Below are 17,643 nucleotides of genomic sequence, written 5' to 3'. Positions count from 1 at the left end.
AGACAATTTTGGGTATGTTTTAATTTAATATTTAATTTTATGTTATTTGTATGAATGAGGTAGAGTATGGTAAAGTAATTTAAAAATTTCGTACCTATGTTTATTTTTTTATTGTTAAATATTAGCTGTAGTCTTAAGAAAGTTAATATTAATTTTTAAAATACGTTTCTTATTGTTAGAAAATGTAATTTTTAAAATATTTATAGTAAATCAATAGAGTGCTGAACCTCTTATTATAAACGTTTAATATTTTTATGATGTAAATAATATTTAGTATAGTCATAACTTGAATCTCATATTAGCTTTAAGAATATTAACCTCAGATTAATATTATTATGCACCTGTAAATATTAAATAGCAAATAAATAACGTCACCTTATATACCTTTGTAATTATAATAATCAATAATCCAATAGTGAATCTAAGTCATACTTAATTATAACTTATGTATTTAAAGTAATATCATTGGTGGTTGGTTTTTAAATTAATTAAAATAATTTTATAATTTTTATTATAATTTATATTGTAATTTTTATTGTATATGGCCATATTATTAGTAATAATTTTAATAATTTATAACTTAAATAATTAATAGTTAAAATTACAATTGTTAAATATTTATACGTACTGTGATCTCGAAGCAATAAGTACGTGTTAAGTTATTGTTTCGTTATTATCGAATTAATTTATTTCAATAAAATTGTTTTGATAATTTCCTCGTTTTTATACCAAATTAGATTACAATCTTCACCGTAGAGAGGTTTCTTAAAACTTCTACCACGTTTACAAGTCACCCAACATTCGTGAGCTGGTTTTTGAATAAAGTCTGAAAGTCAAATAGAAAATCACATCGCAATATAAAATATTATCATCATCATCATCATCAGTCCACTAAATGACTACTGAAAGGCAAGGAGATTACCCCAAAGTTAGCGGTGACTAGACCAACCACACTGGCCAAATGTGGATTGGTTGACTTCACACATATCTTTGAATTTCTTCTCAGATATGTGCAAGTTGCATCATGATGTTTTCCTTCGTCGTAAGAACATCGGATAAATGTACATATGTTAATCGAAATCTGTGACGTTTATTTTGCTTCATTCGAAGAAAAAGAAACGAAAATTGTTTACAAGTAAAATACGACAATTCTTAGAAAGACAAAAGACATCAAAATGTTTCAATGAAGCCTATTTATTTGAATAAGACGGCAAATACGAGGGTGAAAAACCACTGAAACGTGAGCTTTATAAATTGGTTGGTTGCTTTGGTTTGTTTTATATTACAGGTTGACCTTTAGGTCTGGAATTGTTGGTTTTCCTGGTAAAAGGGCATCGGATATGGCTTGTTAGTTTGCGAGAATATTCACAAAGAACTTGCGAGTGTTTAGTTTCCAGAAGTGTTAATCAATTTGATAGGAGTAACCAAGTACCTTTGTTATCAAATCCTGTCATTAGAAGCTACAAAAAGTAAAGTAGCTACTGAGAATTTTTCCTTCCTCCCAATATATTAGTAAACCCGTGTATTCGTATAAGTAAATTTTTGAACATAAATTTATTTGTTAACCTATTGTATTCTAAAATTTCGGTGCGTCGGTGGCTCAGTGGTCAAGAACTTGACTTGCAATCTGCAGGTCCTGGGTTCGAATCCCGCCATGTACCGATGTGTTTTTCGATTTCCGATTTACATATGTACATTTATCCGACGTTCTTACGGTGAAGGAAAACATCGTGATGCAACCTGCACATATCTGAGAAGTAATTCAAAGATATGTGTGAAGTCAACCAACCCGCACTGGGCCAGCGTGGTTATGACTATGGCCTAATCACCCTTAACTTAGAGTAGGCTCCGAGCCCCTCGGTGGGGACGTATAGTGAGCTGATGATGATTATTCTAAAATTTACTACTAAACACTTTTTAAATAGATTAAATAATATTACGTGTATCTTATAATTTATGTGTGTTGATATTGAAATTATTTTGTGAATATTTTTATTAGCAATATTCTTAGAGACATCTCTTATGGTCACCCTACACGAAAAGTTACACGTGTTTTCAACGGCATGAGTAATTTAAAGTGGGCGGGAGGATACTTTTAAACTACGAAATAATTTGCACGTGCACAGGATTAGTTACGTCATTATGGCAACATTGTTTACAGGTTTTTTTTAGTAATAGCAAATGAGTAGCCGTAAAAAAGCAATGTCTATGGACATTTGCAACTAAAAAGTTAGCAGATGCGTTGCCAACCTTTAAAAGACGGGGTATGTACAGATAAAGGACTTTATTATTGTAAAAGAGTGGGAAAGGGAATAGACGTTTGTCTTTACCTTTTCTACTATCACAATTGTACTCATGCATGTCGCATGTGTCAATGAAGGTTCTTATCTCCCCGCAGTCGTCGATTCCGCACACTGGGACTTGGTCATGACGACAGATGTCTGCGATCTTGCATTCCTCTTCTAACTGCCGAGAAAAGAAACATAAAACAAGACTAGTAAATCGCAGCCACTCGTATCTATGTTTTAAAATACTAAATAGTACTCAGAATCTTTTGATTGTTCTTTAAACAATTGTTTGATAATACTTCTTTAGAGTCAGTCAGTAATTATCTTCTAAATTGTTTCTATTATAGTTCAAAATGCAATAATAAACGTGGATGTAGAGTAGACAAAAGGCGCTCAGTGTGCTGTAAGCTCACTTAACCCCCTTTCATAACTGGGTATTCCACTTTTGGCACAACGTTCAGGTCATCAGTTGAAAATTGGAACAAATAATGTCGTAATAAAAGTTGTACTACTAAACTAGTGAGATTTGGCATATAGTCAAATAATTGTTTAAATGTATTACAAATATTTTTAGTAGTATTTTCTCAATTGTTGTATTGAAAAAAAGTTTTCTCTAAAGAATCTATTTACAAAGATAATCATAACGATCAATGATATTTGTTCAAGGAGTTTTTACACTATAGCTGCCATTAAATCAAAGAAAAAAGAAGAAATTAAACATTTGAATTTAGTAACGTCAAATCAGTTTTCTATGTCTTTCTGTTATTCATGTTCTACAATATTAACACATTTTTTTGCAAACAAGGGTTTTTTATTTAAATCCCTGTACAATATTAATTAGAAAAATAATAGCTTAAGGCTTCGTAATATTTCAATGTTTGGTTCGTATAAAATTTCCTATTAAAGCTTAATTGTTATGAACAACTTGTTCTTAGTACCGTCGTCTAGTTTCCCACCAACGCAATATCATCCTACGCTGGAAACAGTTTAACAGTTCACTGACTTTCTAAGTAAGAATAGATATAAAATGTTATTACTAAGAATTTTCAAAGAACAAAATAATTAAAATGTATAAAGGTTATTTATTAAAATGAAGAAAATATAAATAATCGTGAATCGAAAACTTTATACTCCATTTAAGGAGTGGAACAAAAACGGATAAACGTGAATTTGATGTTAAAGTTAATATTTGATTATCGAATATCGCAGACTTTTAATCAATGGACCAAAAGTATCCGTAGTTTGATACGTATTAACTTATTAAAGTAACTAGGTGCCGCCCCTGACTCTGTTCGGGCGGAACAGAGTCAGGGGCGGCACCTAGTTACTAGTAACACCTTAAAAGTAGTCTATGTGTTTTCCAGACTATGTTCTACAGCTATGCTAAATTTCAGCGAGATCCGTTGAGTCGTTCCGGAGATACCTTCAAACATCCATCTAAACATTCGTATTTATAATATTAGTAAGAAGTAAGATTTAAATACCTTTGCACTATCGACATGACTGTAACAACGGCGGAGATGTAAAAGTAATATAAATTCTACAAATAAAATGTAAGAAATCATATTATTACATGTTTTTACACTATCGTTTTTAAATTATATGTTGCAAATTATATTACATTCTACATTTTATTTTATATTTTACATTTGAAGTTAGTTGTAATTTTATTTGTTATGTTTTATTTTATTTTCTTCGCCTAAAAAGAAATCAAGAATTTATTTAACGTATTTCACATTTGATTGTTTTTAGAGAAACTGTAAAGTTGACAACTATTTGATAAAAAGAGTCGTTGAATTATTAAATATAAGGGCAAATGCATATCTTTGTTTTTAATACTTGGAAATAGTATGCATATACATATTTAGAAAAATATAAAGTCCAAGCAATAAAGTGAAAAGTACTTTAGTATCTAAATAACTTTAGTGTTACTTTCGTGGGTTTTGTGTATCAAGTAAAGGCAATCATGTATTTTAAAAAGGGCAATAAATGGCTTAATGTTTTTACTTTCAGTTGCCTGTCATTTAAAAATAGCAAATTTTTAGTATTACGATTAATACTACTGTAAAATAAATCAAACAGGCGTTGTTTTTGAAAATGTTGTGTTTAACATTAAATATATACTGGAATAGAAATAATTGACAGATTTTTAAATGTGCATTTAAATATTTAATAAACAAATTATGAATTATTTTATTAAAGTCTATTTGCTTTAGCGTTAAGATTGCAGTCAGTTCGATATTCCGGTTTCTTGAAGGAGCGACCTCTTTTGCAGGTTACCCAACATTCGTGGATAGGACGTTGTTTGAAATCTGGAATGAACCAAAACTGTAGCAATTAAATAATAAAAGAAGATTACTACATTAGGTTTTCAGCCCTTTCTTGTTTTCTATTCTAGTATTTCCTTTTCTATTAACTTTGTCTTCTTAATACAAATTCAGGCAAGCTATTTGAAACTTTTTTACTAATCTTTAGTAGCATTAATGAGGTCACATTAAGACAAACTTCCTAGAAGTAAGTTACAACCAACAGATGTTTTGAATTAAGATCAAGCAAAGCATTCGGTACATTTTACTAATATTATAAATGCGAATGTTTGGATGAATGTTTGTTTGAAGGTATCTGAACGGATTTTGATGAAATTTGGCATACATATAGAACATAGTGTGGAAGAACTCATAGGTTACTATAGTTTTTTAATGCCGTGCGGACATAGTCGGGGGCGACAGCTAGTAGAGATATAAAGAGAGACATATTATACCTTTTTTACTGTCACAATTAAATTCATGCATGTCACATGTGTCGATGAATGTCCTCATTTCGCCACACGAATCAATGCCACACATCGGAACCTTGTCGTGTACACACAGATCTGCTATTTTACACTCCTCTTCGTTCTACCAAACAAAATATCGCTAAATATTACTTACATTATAAGTGTGACAGTTTAAATGAATAGATGGATATCTATTATGTTAGGAAGAAAATCCGACACTGTGCCGGTGTACTGGCGCAACACTAACCATACCAAAATGTCGACGTTTATGTCCCCTCACTAATAATTTCGACACTTCACTTTGTAACGAAAGCGAGCCATTCGCGCCAAAGGATTCTAAATAATACTGTATAAAAGTTAGAAGGTATCTCCAGATCTTGCTGGAATTTGGCATGGATGTAGAAAACAGGCTACTAATTAAGTTTTTTTTTACCACGCGGACCGAGTGGATGACAGTCAGTAGTTTTAATAAATATAACAAGAAATATGATAAATCACACAAAACAAGATTAACTTCTGGAGTAATTGTTAAATATCTTACCTTAATTGATTCGCTGTGACCTTTTACTGTATTGGTATATAATAGGAGAACTAAAATAAAGAAGATAAATAAAATTACAAAGAAGCAAAACATTCAAGATCGCTTGGTGACATAACATTGTATCTTTCGAAATGTATTCAAGCTTTTAATTCATCATCATCAGCTCACTATACGTCCCCACCGAGAGGCTCGGAGCCTACCTTAAGTTATGGTGACTAGGCCATAGTCAACCACGTTGGCTTAGTGCAGGTTTGATAAATATACATATGTAAATTCGGAAATCGAAAAACACATTGTTACAAGTCGGGATTCGAACCCAGGACCTGCAGATTGCAAGTCAAGTGCTTGACCCCTAAGTCACCGACGCTTACGTTTTTAATTAAAGATATATCACTTACTAAAAATAATAAACATATTGTAAACATCCTTATAAATAAAACTGCATATTTATTTCAAAAGAATGTTACGTAGTTGTAAAGGAACAAGGGTACGGAACACTTTTACAGCATCGTTAAGTTCGCGAACTACTTTTATGACGCAAGCGCAAACAAATTCCATTTGCAATCAATATTTTACGCGTTCTGATATTACATTGAGGATGTGGAAATTTTACGAGTTAACCAATTGACAAGAGAAAGAGATGGTAACAAATGAGAGAGAAGTTTTACAATAAATGAATTTTAATAACAAGCTATTTTTTTATCTTACTAATATTATGAATGCGAATGTTTGTTTGGAAGTATATCGAGAACGGCTGCATAGATCTCGCTGAAATTTTACATGGATAAAGAACATAGCCTGGAAGAACACATACGCTAATAATTATGTTTTTCTTTAATTCTACGCGGACGGAGTCGCGGGCGACAGCTATTTTAGTATTAAAATAAAATGAAATCAGCTTTCAGCGATATTTACGAGTACAAAATGTTAACTCGTGTTATATAATAATTACTATGTTTATGTAAATATCTATATGTATAACATGAAGTGATTTTAAAATGCACGTTTATCATATAAAAATAATATATATGACATAAAATGTTAATTAATTGGGTAATATCATTTTTGACACCGTGCCTGAGAGGGCATGACGAATACAAGATTTATCGAGCATTTATTAACAAAAACGCGTATCAATGTCACTAATTAAATCAATTGCAGTTAATAAATCACAATCGGCCTTTTATACGACGTTTCCACCTTCTTGATACTTGAATTTTAAATAGCTTAGTAATATCAATATATTGATGTCGTGTATTTGATAAAGTATACCAGGAACACAGAAATATATGTACAGAAATATTAACATTATTATATCTTGTTTTCTCTTCAACATAGCTTAAAATGTGTATGGCAAAGAAAATCTAAGAAAGAATTAATTATCTGATCTCAATAAAAGTAAATTTGGTAAAAATCTATTTAGTACCCTCAGTCAAAATTCACTCTGTAACATATACTACATACACTAGCTGTCGCCCGCAACACCGTCTGCGCGGAATTATAAAAAAAAAACTTAATTAGTAGCCTATGTGTTTTTTCAGATTTTGTTCTAGATATATTTTAATTTTCAGCGAGATCCATGATGCTGTTTTGAGGATATTTTCAAACAAACATTCATTGATCCAAACATTCGCATTTATAATATTAATATGAATAGTATGATTTCTTCCAAATACAAAAGATCAAAAGGTTTTTTGAATTACTTGGGGCAACTTAAAAATGTATAAAAATATGTGCAAGTATCAAATACACTGGTAAAGCTATACCATTATGACCGCTATAAGTTGGACATACTTTACACACTAATCTAATTGAAGAACAATCTAACTAGCGTGCGGACATTATGAGGCAATTAACACTTGGTAAGGGTCGTTCTTGCTACTAGACACTGTTCAAGCATTTATAAATTCTCTTACTATTTCTTCTTCTTGAGCTGCCTCACCGATTAAGAAAGGTTGGAGATCAGTTCTCCATATTTTCTTTTATATCTTGCGAGGCTAAACTTACTAATATTTATTTATTTCAGCCGCAGTTCTTCTTACATTGGTAGCAAATTCATTTCAAATCGAAAGATTAGAAGATGTCTTAGTGTACGCAGTGGAACCATCAAACGTATGTATTAAAGTGTAAAATACCTAAAAAGTGTTATTTCTTCCTAAGATTTTATGATTATTTTGCCAGAAAATTCAAAAACGCGAAGTTACCGATACAACTAAGAAAAAAAGCTTTAACCAATTTAAAGAGTTTGTTGAGGATAAATTGGTTCAGCATACACAAGCTTTAGAACATTTAGTAAAATTAGTACAAATAAATGAAGAAACGAGTAGACAGCTGCTTGAAAATTTGAGCAACAATATTGAGCAGCCGAAACTGCCAGAAAAAATGGAGGTACATCAACAAAGACCTGTTAATATAGACAATGAACTCGACCATCCAATACTAAGACTTGGTAAAAATGTCACTAAATACGGAAAGTTAATCGGCAATATACTTATAAATGAACTTAAAAATGACACTGATCCTATTCCTATCATTGAAAAAGAACCAAAATGAATTGAGTAACGGCATATTAAGTTTAAATAATTTTGATAATAAACCTTTTTTCTTTAGATACTGTTTCTTTATTACCTACTCAATTAACTTTATTTTCTTTAATGTATCATTTCCCTATTCCATTTTCAAATTCCTCGTTTTTTAATTATATCTCCGGAAAATCTATGTGCAGTATTGGCCGAAATCAAAATACTTGTACATTCATCATGTATAGGATGCCTTATATCTGATATTGCCTTTTCAGGTAATATCACGTCGTTCCTTCAGTTCTAAAACATTAACGCCAGATGATCCAAATAAAAAGATAAGTCCTTGGTGCGGTGTGGCTTTACTGTGTCATAGAACATATTCCCCGGTTTGTGGTTACGATGATAATTTTGGCTATGGGAAATTTGATGATGTTTGTCATATGCTTCAAGTTAATTGCTACTGGAGATACAGTAAGTTGAACTTTAGTTCTATATCTTTTAAATAAGTTTAACTAATAACCACTCTTCATGTTTTTTTTTTAATTTTCTTCCAGATTTCGCTCTCGTACCATCATGTCGACCGATAATGTGATTTAAAAGATTTTGATTACTCTATTTTTTATGTTATTTCGAATTATATAAACATAAATATGCGTTTATATTAAATGTAATTTTATATAGCAGTATTAATTATCCAACGCCTGGTCCTAATTCCTTTTGATTTGGACAAATGTCTTCATCTTCTTTCACGTGTCTGAAAACTAAATAATTAAATTATATTATTCAATTAAAATTAAATATTATTTTATAATTGCATATCTTTGTCACAAACTCGTTCTATTTTTGTTTTTTAGAAAGTAAAATCAAAGACTAGGATACGAAGTAGTAGAAAATAATACAATTATTTTATAGTGTATTATTGGCATTGGCATATAAAGAAATAAAGAAAAGAAAAAGAAAGAAAAGAAAAAGAAAGAAAAGAAATTCATTTAGAATAAATGTATATCTCCTAAGTAATTTCTTATATCCACAATAAGGTATTACCCATATTATTTTCGCAGGAATATTCATACATATCGCAAAGATCTATAAAAGTTCTCGCTTCGTTAACAGATTTCCCGCAGATTATGACCGTGTCATGGAAACATGTGTATGCGTGATCACAAAGTTTCTTCAATTCCGCCTGGAATGAGAATCAAATAAGTAAAAAGATAAAGTTTAAATCTTACTAAAATAATATAAATGCGAATATTTAGATGGGTGGATGTTTGTTTGAAGGTATCTCAAGAAAATCTGAAAGAATCCCGCTGAAATTTGGCATTTTTTTAATTCCGCGCGGACAGAGTCGTTTATCATTTAAACGAAAAAAAAACTGTACATGAGATGAACACAGTAATATTTTGGAAAAGTTCGTTTTATAATCGATTTCTTGCTTTAAGATAGCTAGGGCAAAACATTTAATAAAGCACATAACTAAATAACTCTGTAAATCAATGCAAGATTGAGTTGATAATTTGACAGACATATAAAAAGGTACATTAATTAGGTTAAGGTTTTTAATGGGATATCTTTTAAAAGTACTTACTACATGAGTTCTGTCTCCAACAAGATGTGATTTTACTGATATTAAAATATTTATGAAGAAATATATTTTAAGTAAATACATGAGTTGTAATCCAGTCTACTCTACGACAATGTCTTGTCTGAAGCGTTTACATACAACATATTAATATTAAAGCTCTGTTTATCGATATAACAATAAGCGGATGTTACGATACGATGTTTACAATATTAGTCAAGAATATTGATGTATCATTCAAGAAACAAACATATTTTATTTATTACTCCAGAATTACACATATTTTTGTATAAGTCTTGAGAAATAAAAACGTTAACGTGTTTAAATTGATTAATCTTACTTCTTACTAATCTATACTATTATTATAAAGCGGAAGAGTTTGTTTGTTTAAACGCGCCATTCTCAGGAACTATTGGTCCGATTTGAAAAATTCTTTTTTGTTGGATAGTCCATTTATAGGGGAAGGCTATATAACATTACGCTGCAACCAATAGTTTTTTTTAATTCTAGTACTATATGTTTAGAAGGATGGATGGATGTTTGTTTGTTTGAAGGTATCTCCAGAACGGCTAAACGGATCTCGACGAAATTTGGCATACATATAGAACATAGTCTGGCAGAACACATAGGCTACTAATTAAGTTTTTTTTTAATTCTGCGCAGACAGAGTCGAGAGCTAGGTAATTTGTATAATTTAAAAATGGAACGTCAGCGACGCAATTGTTAAGCGTTTGATCGGGCAGGACAGAAGTCTTAACGTGTAGGTACGATCCATGAGTTTTTGGAAATTTCATATGTACATTTAACCGACTTACTTACGGTGTAGGAAAACATCTAGATGCAACAGGCACTGGACAAGCGTGGTTGACCACCTGTAACTTGGGTAGGCTCTGAGATTCCAGATTTAATTCAAAATGTTGTTTTGGCTCCTATGAATAATAGCATTGTTTATTTCTGTTAAGCGAAGAGTTTAAGTAAGAGATATATCTTGTTAATGTTTCGTTGCGTTTAGAATTAAAATTATTCTATCTAATTGTGCTGTGTTATCATTGGTCATAAAATGCGAGTCTATAAAATGACGCATCTGCAGTTCCTCTAGTGTTGCAGATATCCATGGGTATTGTTGATCACCTCGGTGTTCTCGCGGCTCGTTTGCCCCCTTCCCTTATAAAAGAAGTACCAATACTTACTCCTTAATGATATTATATTTTTTATTTTCAAGTTCCTACATGTTGGCCTACAATTCTAATGAAACATTTCCTTCAAATTCTGATAAATAAAACAATTTCTTTTATAGGATTAAATTTATTTAAATAAAAAAGGTGTGATTTAGAATATACAATTATTGTGTTTAAATATTGCTATTAAATTATACTATACTATTTTAATGTAATAATATAAAAGTACTATTTCCATACATTAAATAGGAAATCGCTTGTATTATTTGAAAATATATAATATTTATTTTAGTCATCATAGTAACTGTTGGTAGGCCGACGAGAGACACTCAGTATTGATTTATCTTCGGGACAAGCCGTCTGTTTGTAATCTGAAAATTATTAAGAAAAAATCAGTTCCGATTATTCGTATATACATAGTCATAATCAGCTTACTATACTTCCTCGCTGAGGGGCTCGGAGCCTACCCTAAGTTGGTGGTGACCATAGTCAACCACGCTGCCCCAGTGCGGGTCGGCTGACTTCATACATACTAGAAACAGCGCCCTTAATCATATGCAAATACTTACTTCGTCGCCTAATGCAGTTAAAGTCAAACATATCGCAAAGGTCCCGGAAGCCCATGATGTCGCCCGCGTGGCTAACTCCGCAGACGGGCACGCGATCATGGTTGCAAACTTTAGCCATGCTGCACCATTTCGCTCCCATCTAACAGACATAAGGATTAAATAAGCTTAATAATACATGTACTTTTAGACAATATTTGTTAGAAGACTTTGAAGCGAATGGCGCGCTTTCGTTACCAAATTAAGTGCCAGATTGATTAATGAGGGGATATAAACGTTAATATTTTAATAGGGCTATTGTTGCGCCGATACACCGGCATAGTGTTGGATTTTCTTCCTAACAGTAGGAACACATTTTCCATGAAAAAGATATAATATGTTTTTTATCCAAATTTCAAAAATAAACAGGATACCCTACTTCTACACTAAGTCTTGTGCACATAATTGAAGACACGTATTTAAGTGATAGAGTGTACCTTTCGCAAACCAAATGATTACTTTTACAAAAACAAAATTATACCAAACTCTATAGCATACAGAAGTTTCTTATTGTGACATTGTAAATGCATTGAAAACAGGAACATCGTCGGGAAACTGGTTAAAGTTTAATAACATGGAAATTGAGGACGCTGTGTAACGTAGGGAAAATTTACATTATTACTTTTTTATTAAGTAACAAATTTATTATTTATGTCTACAACACAATACTAAAAACTTAATAAGTGAACAAAATGACTTAATATTGCAAAAACTTTGCCAAAAGAAAAGGTATGTGATTTTTATTTTAGAAATCACAAACTAATTCTTTAAGGTAAACAAAGATAGGTAAAATTTTATAAAAAGAACATTACTTTTTTTACCTTGCGGCCCATAACAATGTCTTCATTGTCACGATCCGGAGGAGGTCCGTGAGCCATTGCACTGGTTATAATGCAGAAAAAGAATAATACAACTGCAAAAGAAACATAAGTGCGGTTAGAAAAATATATCAGCTTGCAAAATAGGAGACACCACTTAAACTACTTAAAACCAAAACAAAAAAAGTAGTTTTTGAGTTAACCTCTTATATACTTAAGTACAAATCTTTCTACTTTATTCATCATCATCAGCACTATACGTCCCCACCGAGGGGCTCGGAGCCTACCCTAAGTTAGTGGTAACTAGACCATAGTCAACCACGCTGGCCAAGTGTGGATTGATTGACTTTACACATATCTTTTGAATTTCTTCTCAGATATGTGCAGGTTGCATCACGATGTTTTCCTTCACCGTAAGAACGTCGAATAAATGTACATATGCAAATCGGAAATCCTAAGACGCATTGGTACATAGCGGGATTCGAGCGCAGGACCTGCAGATTGCAAGTCAAGTGCCTGACTCTTGAGCTACCCACGTTCACGATGAACACTTTATTATGTTAGTGTAACTAAATAATTTTACATTTATAAAATACGTAATGAGTAATCTTTTATATGCCTTTAGGCTCGCGAGTGGGAGTTGCAAGTAATAAGATATTTGACTTTATTAAATACCTTAAAGAGAAAGTCATTTGTTCTCGGATGAATTATTTATATTATATTGTAGTCTATTTTCTAACTCAATTTACTTTGTATAAGGTAAAAGCTTTTAGAAAATATCAAAGTATATTGAGAAAATTATATTATTTTAATACGACGTTACATCAACTTTTCTTTTTTGTTTTAATTTTCTAACAGATAACATTTAACAGATTTATTAAATCATTACTAGCTTTCGCCCGCGACTCCGGGCGCAGAATTAAAAAGCAAACATAATTAGTAACCAATGTGTTCTTATGAAAAATATGAACTTCTTCAACTCATTATGATGGGCAAAATCGCAGGCAGAAGACGAGTTGGAAGGAGGAGAAAGTCGTGGCTAAGAAACATCCGGGAATGGACCAATATTGCCAGCGTTGAACAACTTTTTCGCTTCGCACAGGACAGGAAAGGGTTCACAGAGCTAACGGCCAACCTCCAGTAATGGAAAGGCATTGGAAGAAGAAGAAGAATGTGTTCTTCCAGGCTATGTTCTACATCTATACCTTTCAGCGAGATCCATTTAGCCGTGCTGGAAATACCTTCTAACAAACATCCGTCCATACATCTAAACATCAGCATTTATAATATTAGTAAGATAAATTAGAAATCTTAATATAAGCTTACCAAATATTTTCAAGTTCATCTTTTGCTTTCAGATCGTCTTAACCGTTTGACAGCTTGATTAGAAATGATATAACAAGCTATCATAGTGCTTCAAGTGTTTATAAACTTTGTCTATTATTACCTAGAACTCCTAGTAAATACAGACTTTCTACGAAGTAACACTAAATAGATAGCTACATACATTGTTGACGGTGAGACAATGGTTAGATTCTTATAGCGGAGGCACGTGTTTACATTTATGTTCATTTGTTTCTCGAAAATCTGCAAGTAAATGTGTGTTTTAGTTGCTTTTAGTAGTTCCAGTAACTTTGTATGAAGGAATGAATTCTAATTCATGTCAGAACATTCAATTAAATAAATAATTCCGTTATTTCAACCATAATCTACTTCGTACTAATATTATAAATGCCAATGTTTAGATGGATGTTTGTTTGAAGGTATAACCGGAGCGGATTTTAATGAAATTTGGCACACATGTAGAATATAGTCTGGAATGCACATAGGCTACTAATTAAGTTTTTTTTTTAATTCCCCGCGGACAGAATCACGGGCGACAGCTAGTGATCTATATTAAATTTACCTACTGTTTTATTTCATAGCGTAGTACCAAAGTGTCTGGACAATCCCACAATGGGTTTATAGATACTTTTATTGTAATGTGTATATTGTTCCTTGTTTATATAAATAAATAAATAAAAAATATATATATCATAAGTAATATTTTAGTGCTGATTTCGTTTTTTTATGTCATAAGGTGGCAAACGAGTGAGCGGCCACCTGAAGTCGCTGATATAGCGAAGTGACCGTTGCCCATAGACATACGCAATTGCATATGCGATGCCTACCTTTAATCGACGGAGGAGTGGATGCTCATAAAGAATATATATTCGTTTACGTGCATCCTCTCATCCGTAAAGTTCACTTTCACTTCCCACCCTTTCTTTATAAGAAAAAAGGGTGGGAAGGGAAAGAGGATTAAATTAGGCCTCCGGGACGCACACTCATCAGACTGCACGCGGAATAGCTTCCACTTCACGCCTGTCTTCTGTGTGGTCGTGGTATTTCACCGGGCGAGTCGGGTCAATTCGTGCGAAGATGTTAAAGCGGGCTCTACCACTGTTAAAATAGATGAACATTAATGATCACTTAACGAATCTGAGTTTGATAATATGTTTAATAAATTAGTCTCACTTAAAGAACTTTAACTTTCTAATCTTTAATTCTTACCTGTTTTGTATTCACAATTAAATTCTAAAAGGTCACAGATATCTAAGAATCTTCTCACTTCTCTTGTGATACGATTCAATCCACACAAACGTCTCTTATTGTGAATACACACGAATGCATCAAGACATGTTTTCTGAAATACAGCTTCAAATTAAAAATACTTCAAAGAAACATATAATAAAAGAACGATCGAAATTGTCAGGCACAAATGTGATAAAAATGTTGTTATTTACGGGTGTTTTAAAAGTGGACAGTCAGTATATACTTTAAAATAAAGGTTCTATTCATTTTTCAAGATGCAATGGTTGCTATTTGAACTCCAGAGTATCTAAAGTTATAATATATAAAAACGGTCAGGAGCACGCGTTCGTCAAATAATACCAGTCCCACTCACCCTAATGAAGGGCTCCCGATGGGCTCGAAATTAGTCGGTACCGCCACCGGACGAATATACGTGAGTATTTGAGCCGTTTTTATAAGTTTTTTTAGACATTATTGGTTAAAATCCTTTGGCTCGAATGGCGCGTTTTTATTACAAACTGAAGTGTCAGAATGATTAGTGAGGGGACATAAACGTCGAATTTAAGGCTAGTTGAGTCAACACACTGGCTCTTTTTCGGGTTTTCTTCCTTACAGTTTATTATAATGTCTCACGAAAGTTTGAATAATTTACCGGAGTTATTAATGTCTAATATTGATCTCTATTAAAAATCAATTAAAAATTTCTTACTTTCTTTCTTAGTTGGCTGTCTGTGTTTATAATGATTGTGAAACATATAAAAAGTATGTAAAGTAAAATCATTAGAACAATTTTATCTTTACTTTTAAATATGTACTCAAGTACATAAAGTTCATATTTTATAGACTAAATATTAGGTAATATAGTTATCACATAGTTCTAGATAAATAGTATCAGTATTAAATTTTATAGGAATTGGTATAATAATAAAAATAAAAATGTAATAAATATTCAATTGAAAATTTAAACATTTTATATTTATGTTCAATAAATTTTAAAGTGTTTTTTTTTACACTTTCCTCATAAATTTCAAAATGTTCAACATAAATGTATTTCTAGGTATAAATAAATTAATATATAAATAAAAATTTATTTGAAAGAAATAACCTAATTGCATTTTCAGGTTTTCAAGTTTTAATTTGCATTTGTGTTACAACGATATACAGTGAACCAGCTGGAAGGGTAATATTAATTAAACTGTTTTAATTAATTTAAGTCTATTTTAATGCAATTAGATTGACTAATGATTCCATGCAAACTCCTACGTCGCAAGACTTAATCGTTAAGAGGATTCCGACGAGTAATCGAATTGCAATCATTAAAAAAATTGCGTGACATTAAAAAAAATCTTAATAAGTAGTCTATGTGCTCTTCCAGGCTATGTTCTACTAGTGTGCCAAATTTCATCAAGATACGTTGAGCCGTTTTGGAGATACTTACAAACAAACATTTATTCATATTATTTGTATAGTTATATTTCGTCGTAAAGTTATGTTTAAAAGACTAAAATTATTTTAAAGTGTATGTGGCGATTATTTATTTTAAGTAAATATATTTAAACACTATGAAACGTTTAAATTATTTATGCCCGTTTTATTTTGCCAGGCTTGTTATCAGGCTAAGGTTTGTGTGCATAACGCTGTAGAAAAATGTGGTATTGATTCGAAAGGCAAATTGCGAAAGTTCATCGACTCCTGTGATATAAAAGAATATAATTGCTTGAAAGGAACTGGTGAGCTGTCAAATATTTTAATCGTCTATACCCATATATTATAACAAATTAAATAATATATTCAGTAATTATTGTAACTGCAGTTGCACTTGTATTAATATATATTGTTGTCGCTATTCTACCAAAGGCAATGAAAGGGATAGCAATATGACTTAGTACAAGAGTTAATGCAGTGAAACTCTAGCGATAAGCTACAATAGAATAAAAATTTTCAGATTTTGAGAAGACACTTTTCGAGAAATGTGCATCGTTACCATCTCCCAAAGAAGATGGTAACAAACAGGACAAAATGAAAACAAAAGAAATCGAAGAGTCAAGTCAAAGTCAAGAAAGCTCAGAAACAACAACTAAGAAGTCAAGTGTGAGCAAAAATAAAAATGATAAAACAAAGAAGAAGAAAGCTAAAGCAGATAAAAAAGAAGAAAGCTTGAAAGAAGAAAAGGAACATTCGGCAAGTACTGATCAAGAACAAGAATCTGTATCGAAAGTTAACGCAGATCAAGGAAATGGCGTTTCAGAAGAAAATGTAGGTAAAGTAAAGAGAGGATCCGAAAGAAAAGTTAAAAATAAAAAAGTTTCTAAATCTCAAGCTAAAGTAGAGAATGATGGAGGTGATTCTGAAGGGAATGTTAAAGATAATGATTCACAAAACAATGATAATGAAAACGACGAGCATGATGAAGAAGTACATGACGATAATAAACAGGATTAAATCATTAAATGCAAATCTTCATAAAAATGTTTTATAAGATATAACTTAAAATTTAACATGTATAAATTACAATTGTGTCGAAAATAAACATAGGATTTTATTCCGTTTACAATTGTTTTTTTTTTTATCTTAACTTTCAGATATTAAATTTTCAGGCAGGTTCCTTCCTATATCTTACTTCCCCTAATTATGATCAGCAAAAGTAACTAATTAAATGTTAGTTATAATAGTGTTAAAAAAAATAAAAACTCAGATATCTTGTTAATAGAATGATGAGAGATGAATATATTTGTAAAGGAAGTTTCTGCGTTCAAAACTCT

The 17,643-nt window shown here is 31.5% G+C and overlaps 4 protein-coding genes across 5 annotated transcripts; 2 read left to right on the top strand and 2 right to left on the bottom strand.

Annotated features, from left to right (window-relative positions):
* Positions 1-333: 333 nt before the first annotated feature.
* Positions 334-3,875, bottom strand: LOC106116502 (uncharacterized). The gene is made up of 4 exons (XM_013310370.1): positions 3,773-3,875; positions 2,331-2,466; positions 743-826; positions 334-341 (listed from the first exon to the last, which is right to left on the bottom strand). Exons 1-4 carry the CDS (start codon positions 3,851-3,853, stop codon positions 334-336), a joined length of 309 nt encoding a protein of 102 aa, XP_013165824.1. The 5' UTR covers positions 3,854-3,875.
* Positions 3,876-7,369: 3,494 nt separating this feature from the next.
* On the top strand, positions 7,370-8,838 carry LOC106116644 (uncharacterized). The gene is made up of 5 exons (XM_013310534.1): positions 7,370-7,467; positions 7,632-7,717; positions 7,787-7,993; positions 8,403-8,598; positions 8,682-8,838. The coding sequence occupies exons 1-5, from the start codon at positions 7,449-7,451 to the stop codon at positions 8,717-8,719; spliced, it is 546 nt and encodes a 181-aa protein (XP_013165988.1). The 5' UTR covers positions 7,370-7,448; the 3' UTR covers positions 8,720-8,838.
* A 2,203-nt stretch (positions 8,839-11,041) lies between these two features.
* LOC106116649 (uncharacterized) lies at positions 11,042-15,644 on the bottom strand. 2 transcript variants are annotated; one of them, XM_013310539.1, is made up of 6 exons: positions 15,591-15,644; positions 14,861-14,993; positions 13,634-13,894; positions 12,302-12,402; positions 11,454-11,592; positions 11,042-11,255 (listed from the first exon to the last, which is right to left on the bottom strand). In XM_013310539.1, the coding sequence occupies exons 3-6, from the start codon at positions 13,650-13,652 to the stop codon at positions 11,173-11,175; spliced, it is 342 nt and encodes a 113-aa protein (XP_013165993.1). In that variant the 5' UTR covers positions 13,653-13,894; positions 14,861-14,993; positions 15,591-15,644; the 3' UTR covers positions 11,042-11,172. The 2 variants fall into 2 exon arrangements, with proteins under 2 accessions (XP_013165993.1, XP_013165994.1); XM_013310540.1 differs by having other exon boundaries at positions 12,311-12,402; positions 15,591-15,634.
* A 263-nt stretch (positions 15,645-15,907) lies between these two features.
* On the top strand, positions 15,908-17,328 carry LOC106116655 (DNA ligase 1-like). Its single transcript, XM_013310544.1, has 4 exons — positions 15,908-15,938; positions 16,003-16,061; positions 16,485-16,611; positions 16,827-17,328. Exons 1-4 carry the CDS (start codon positions 15,914-15,916, stop codon positions 17,321-17,323), a joined length of 708 nt encoding a protein of 235 aa, XP_013165998.1. The 5' UTR covers positions 15,908-15,913; the 3' UTR covers positions 17,324-17,328.
* The last annotated feature ends 315 nt before the right edge of the window (positions 17,329-17,643 follow it).

The sequence above is a fragment of the Papilio xuthus genome, unplaced genomic scaffold, assembly GCF_000836235.2.
Source record: "Papilio xuthus unplaced genomic scaffold, Pxut_1.1 DF827714.1, whole genome shotgun sequence".
NCBI lineage: Eukaryota > Metazoa > Arthropoda > Insecta > Lepidoptera > Papilionidae > Papilio > Papilio xuthus.
The sequence above is the reverse complement of the archived record's forward strand: the minus strand, read 5'-3'. Positions and strand labels throughout refer to the sequence as shown.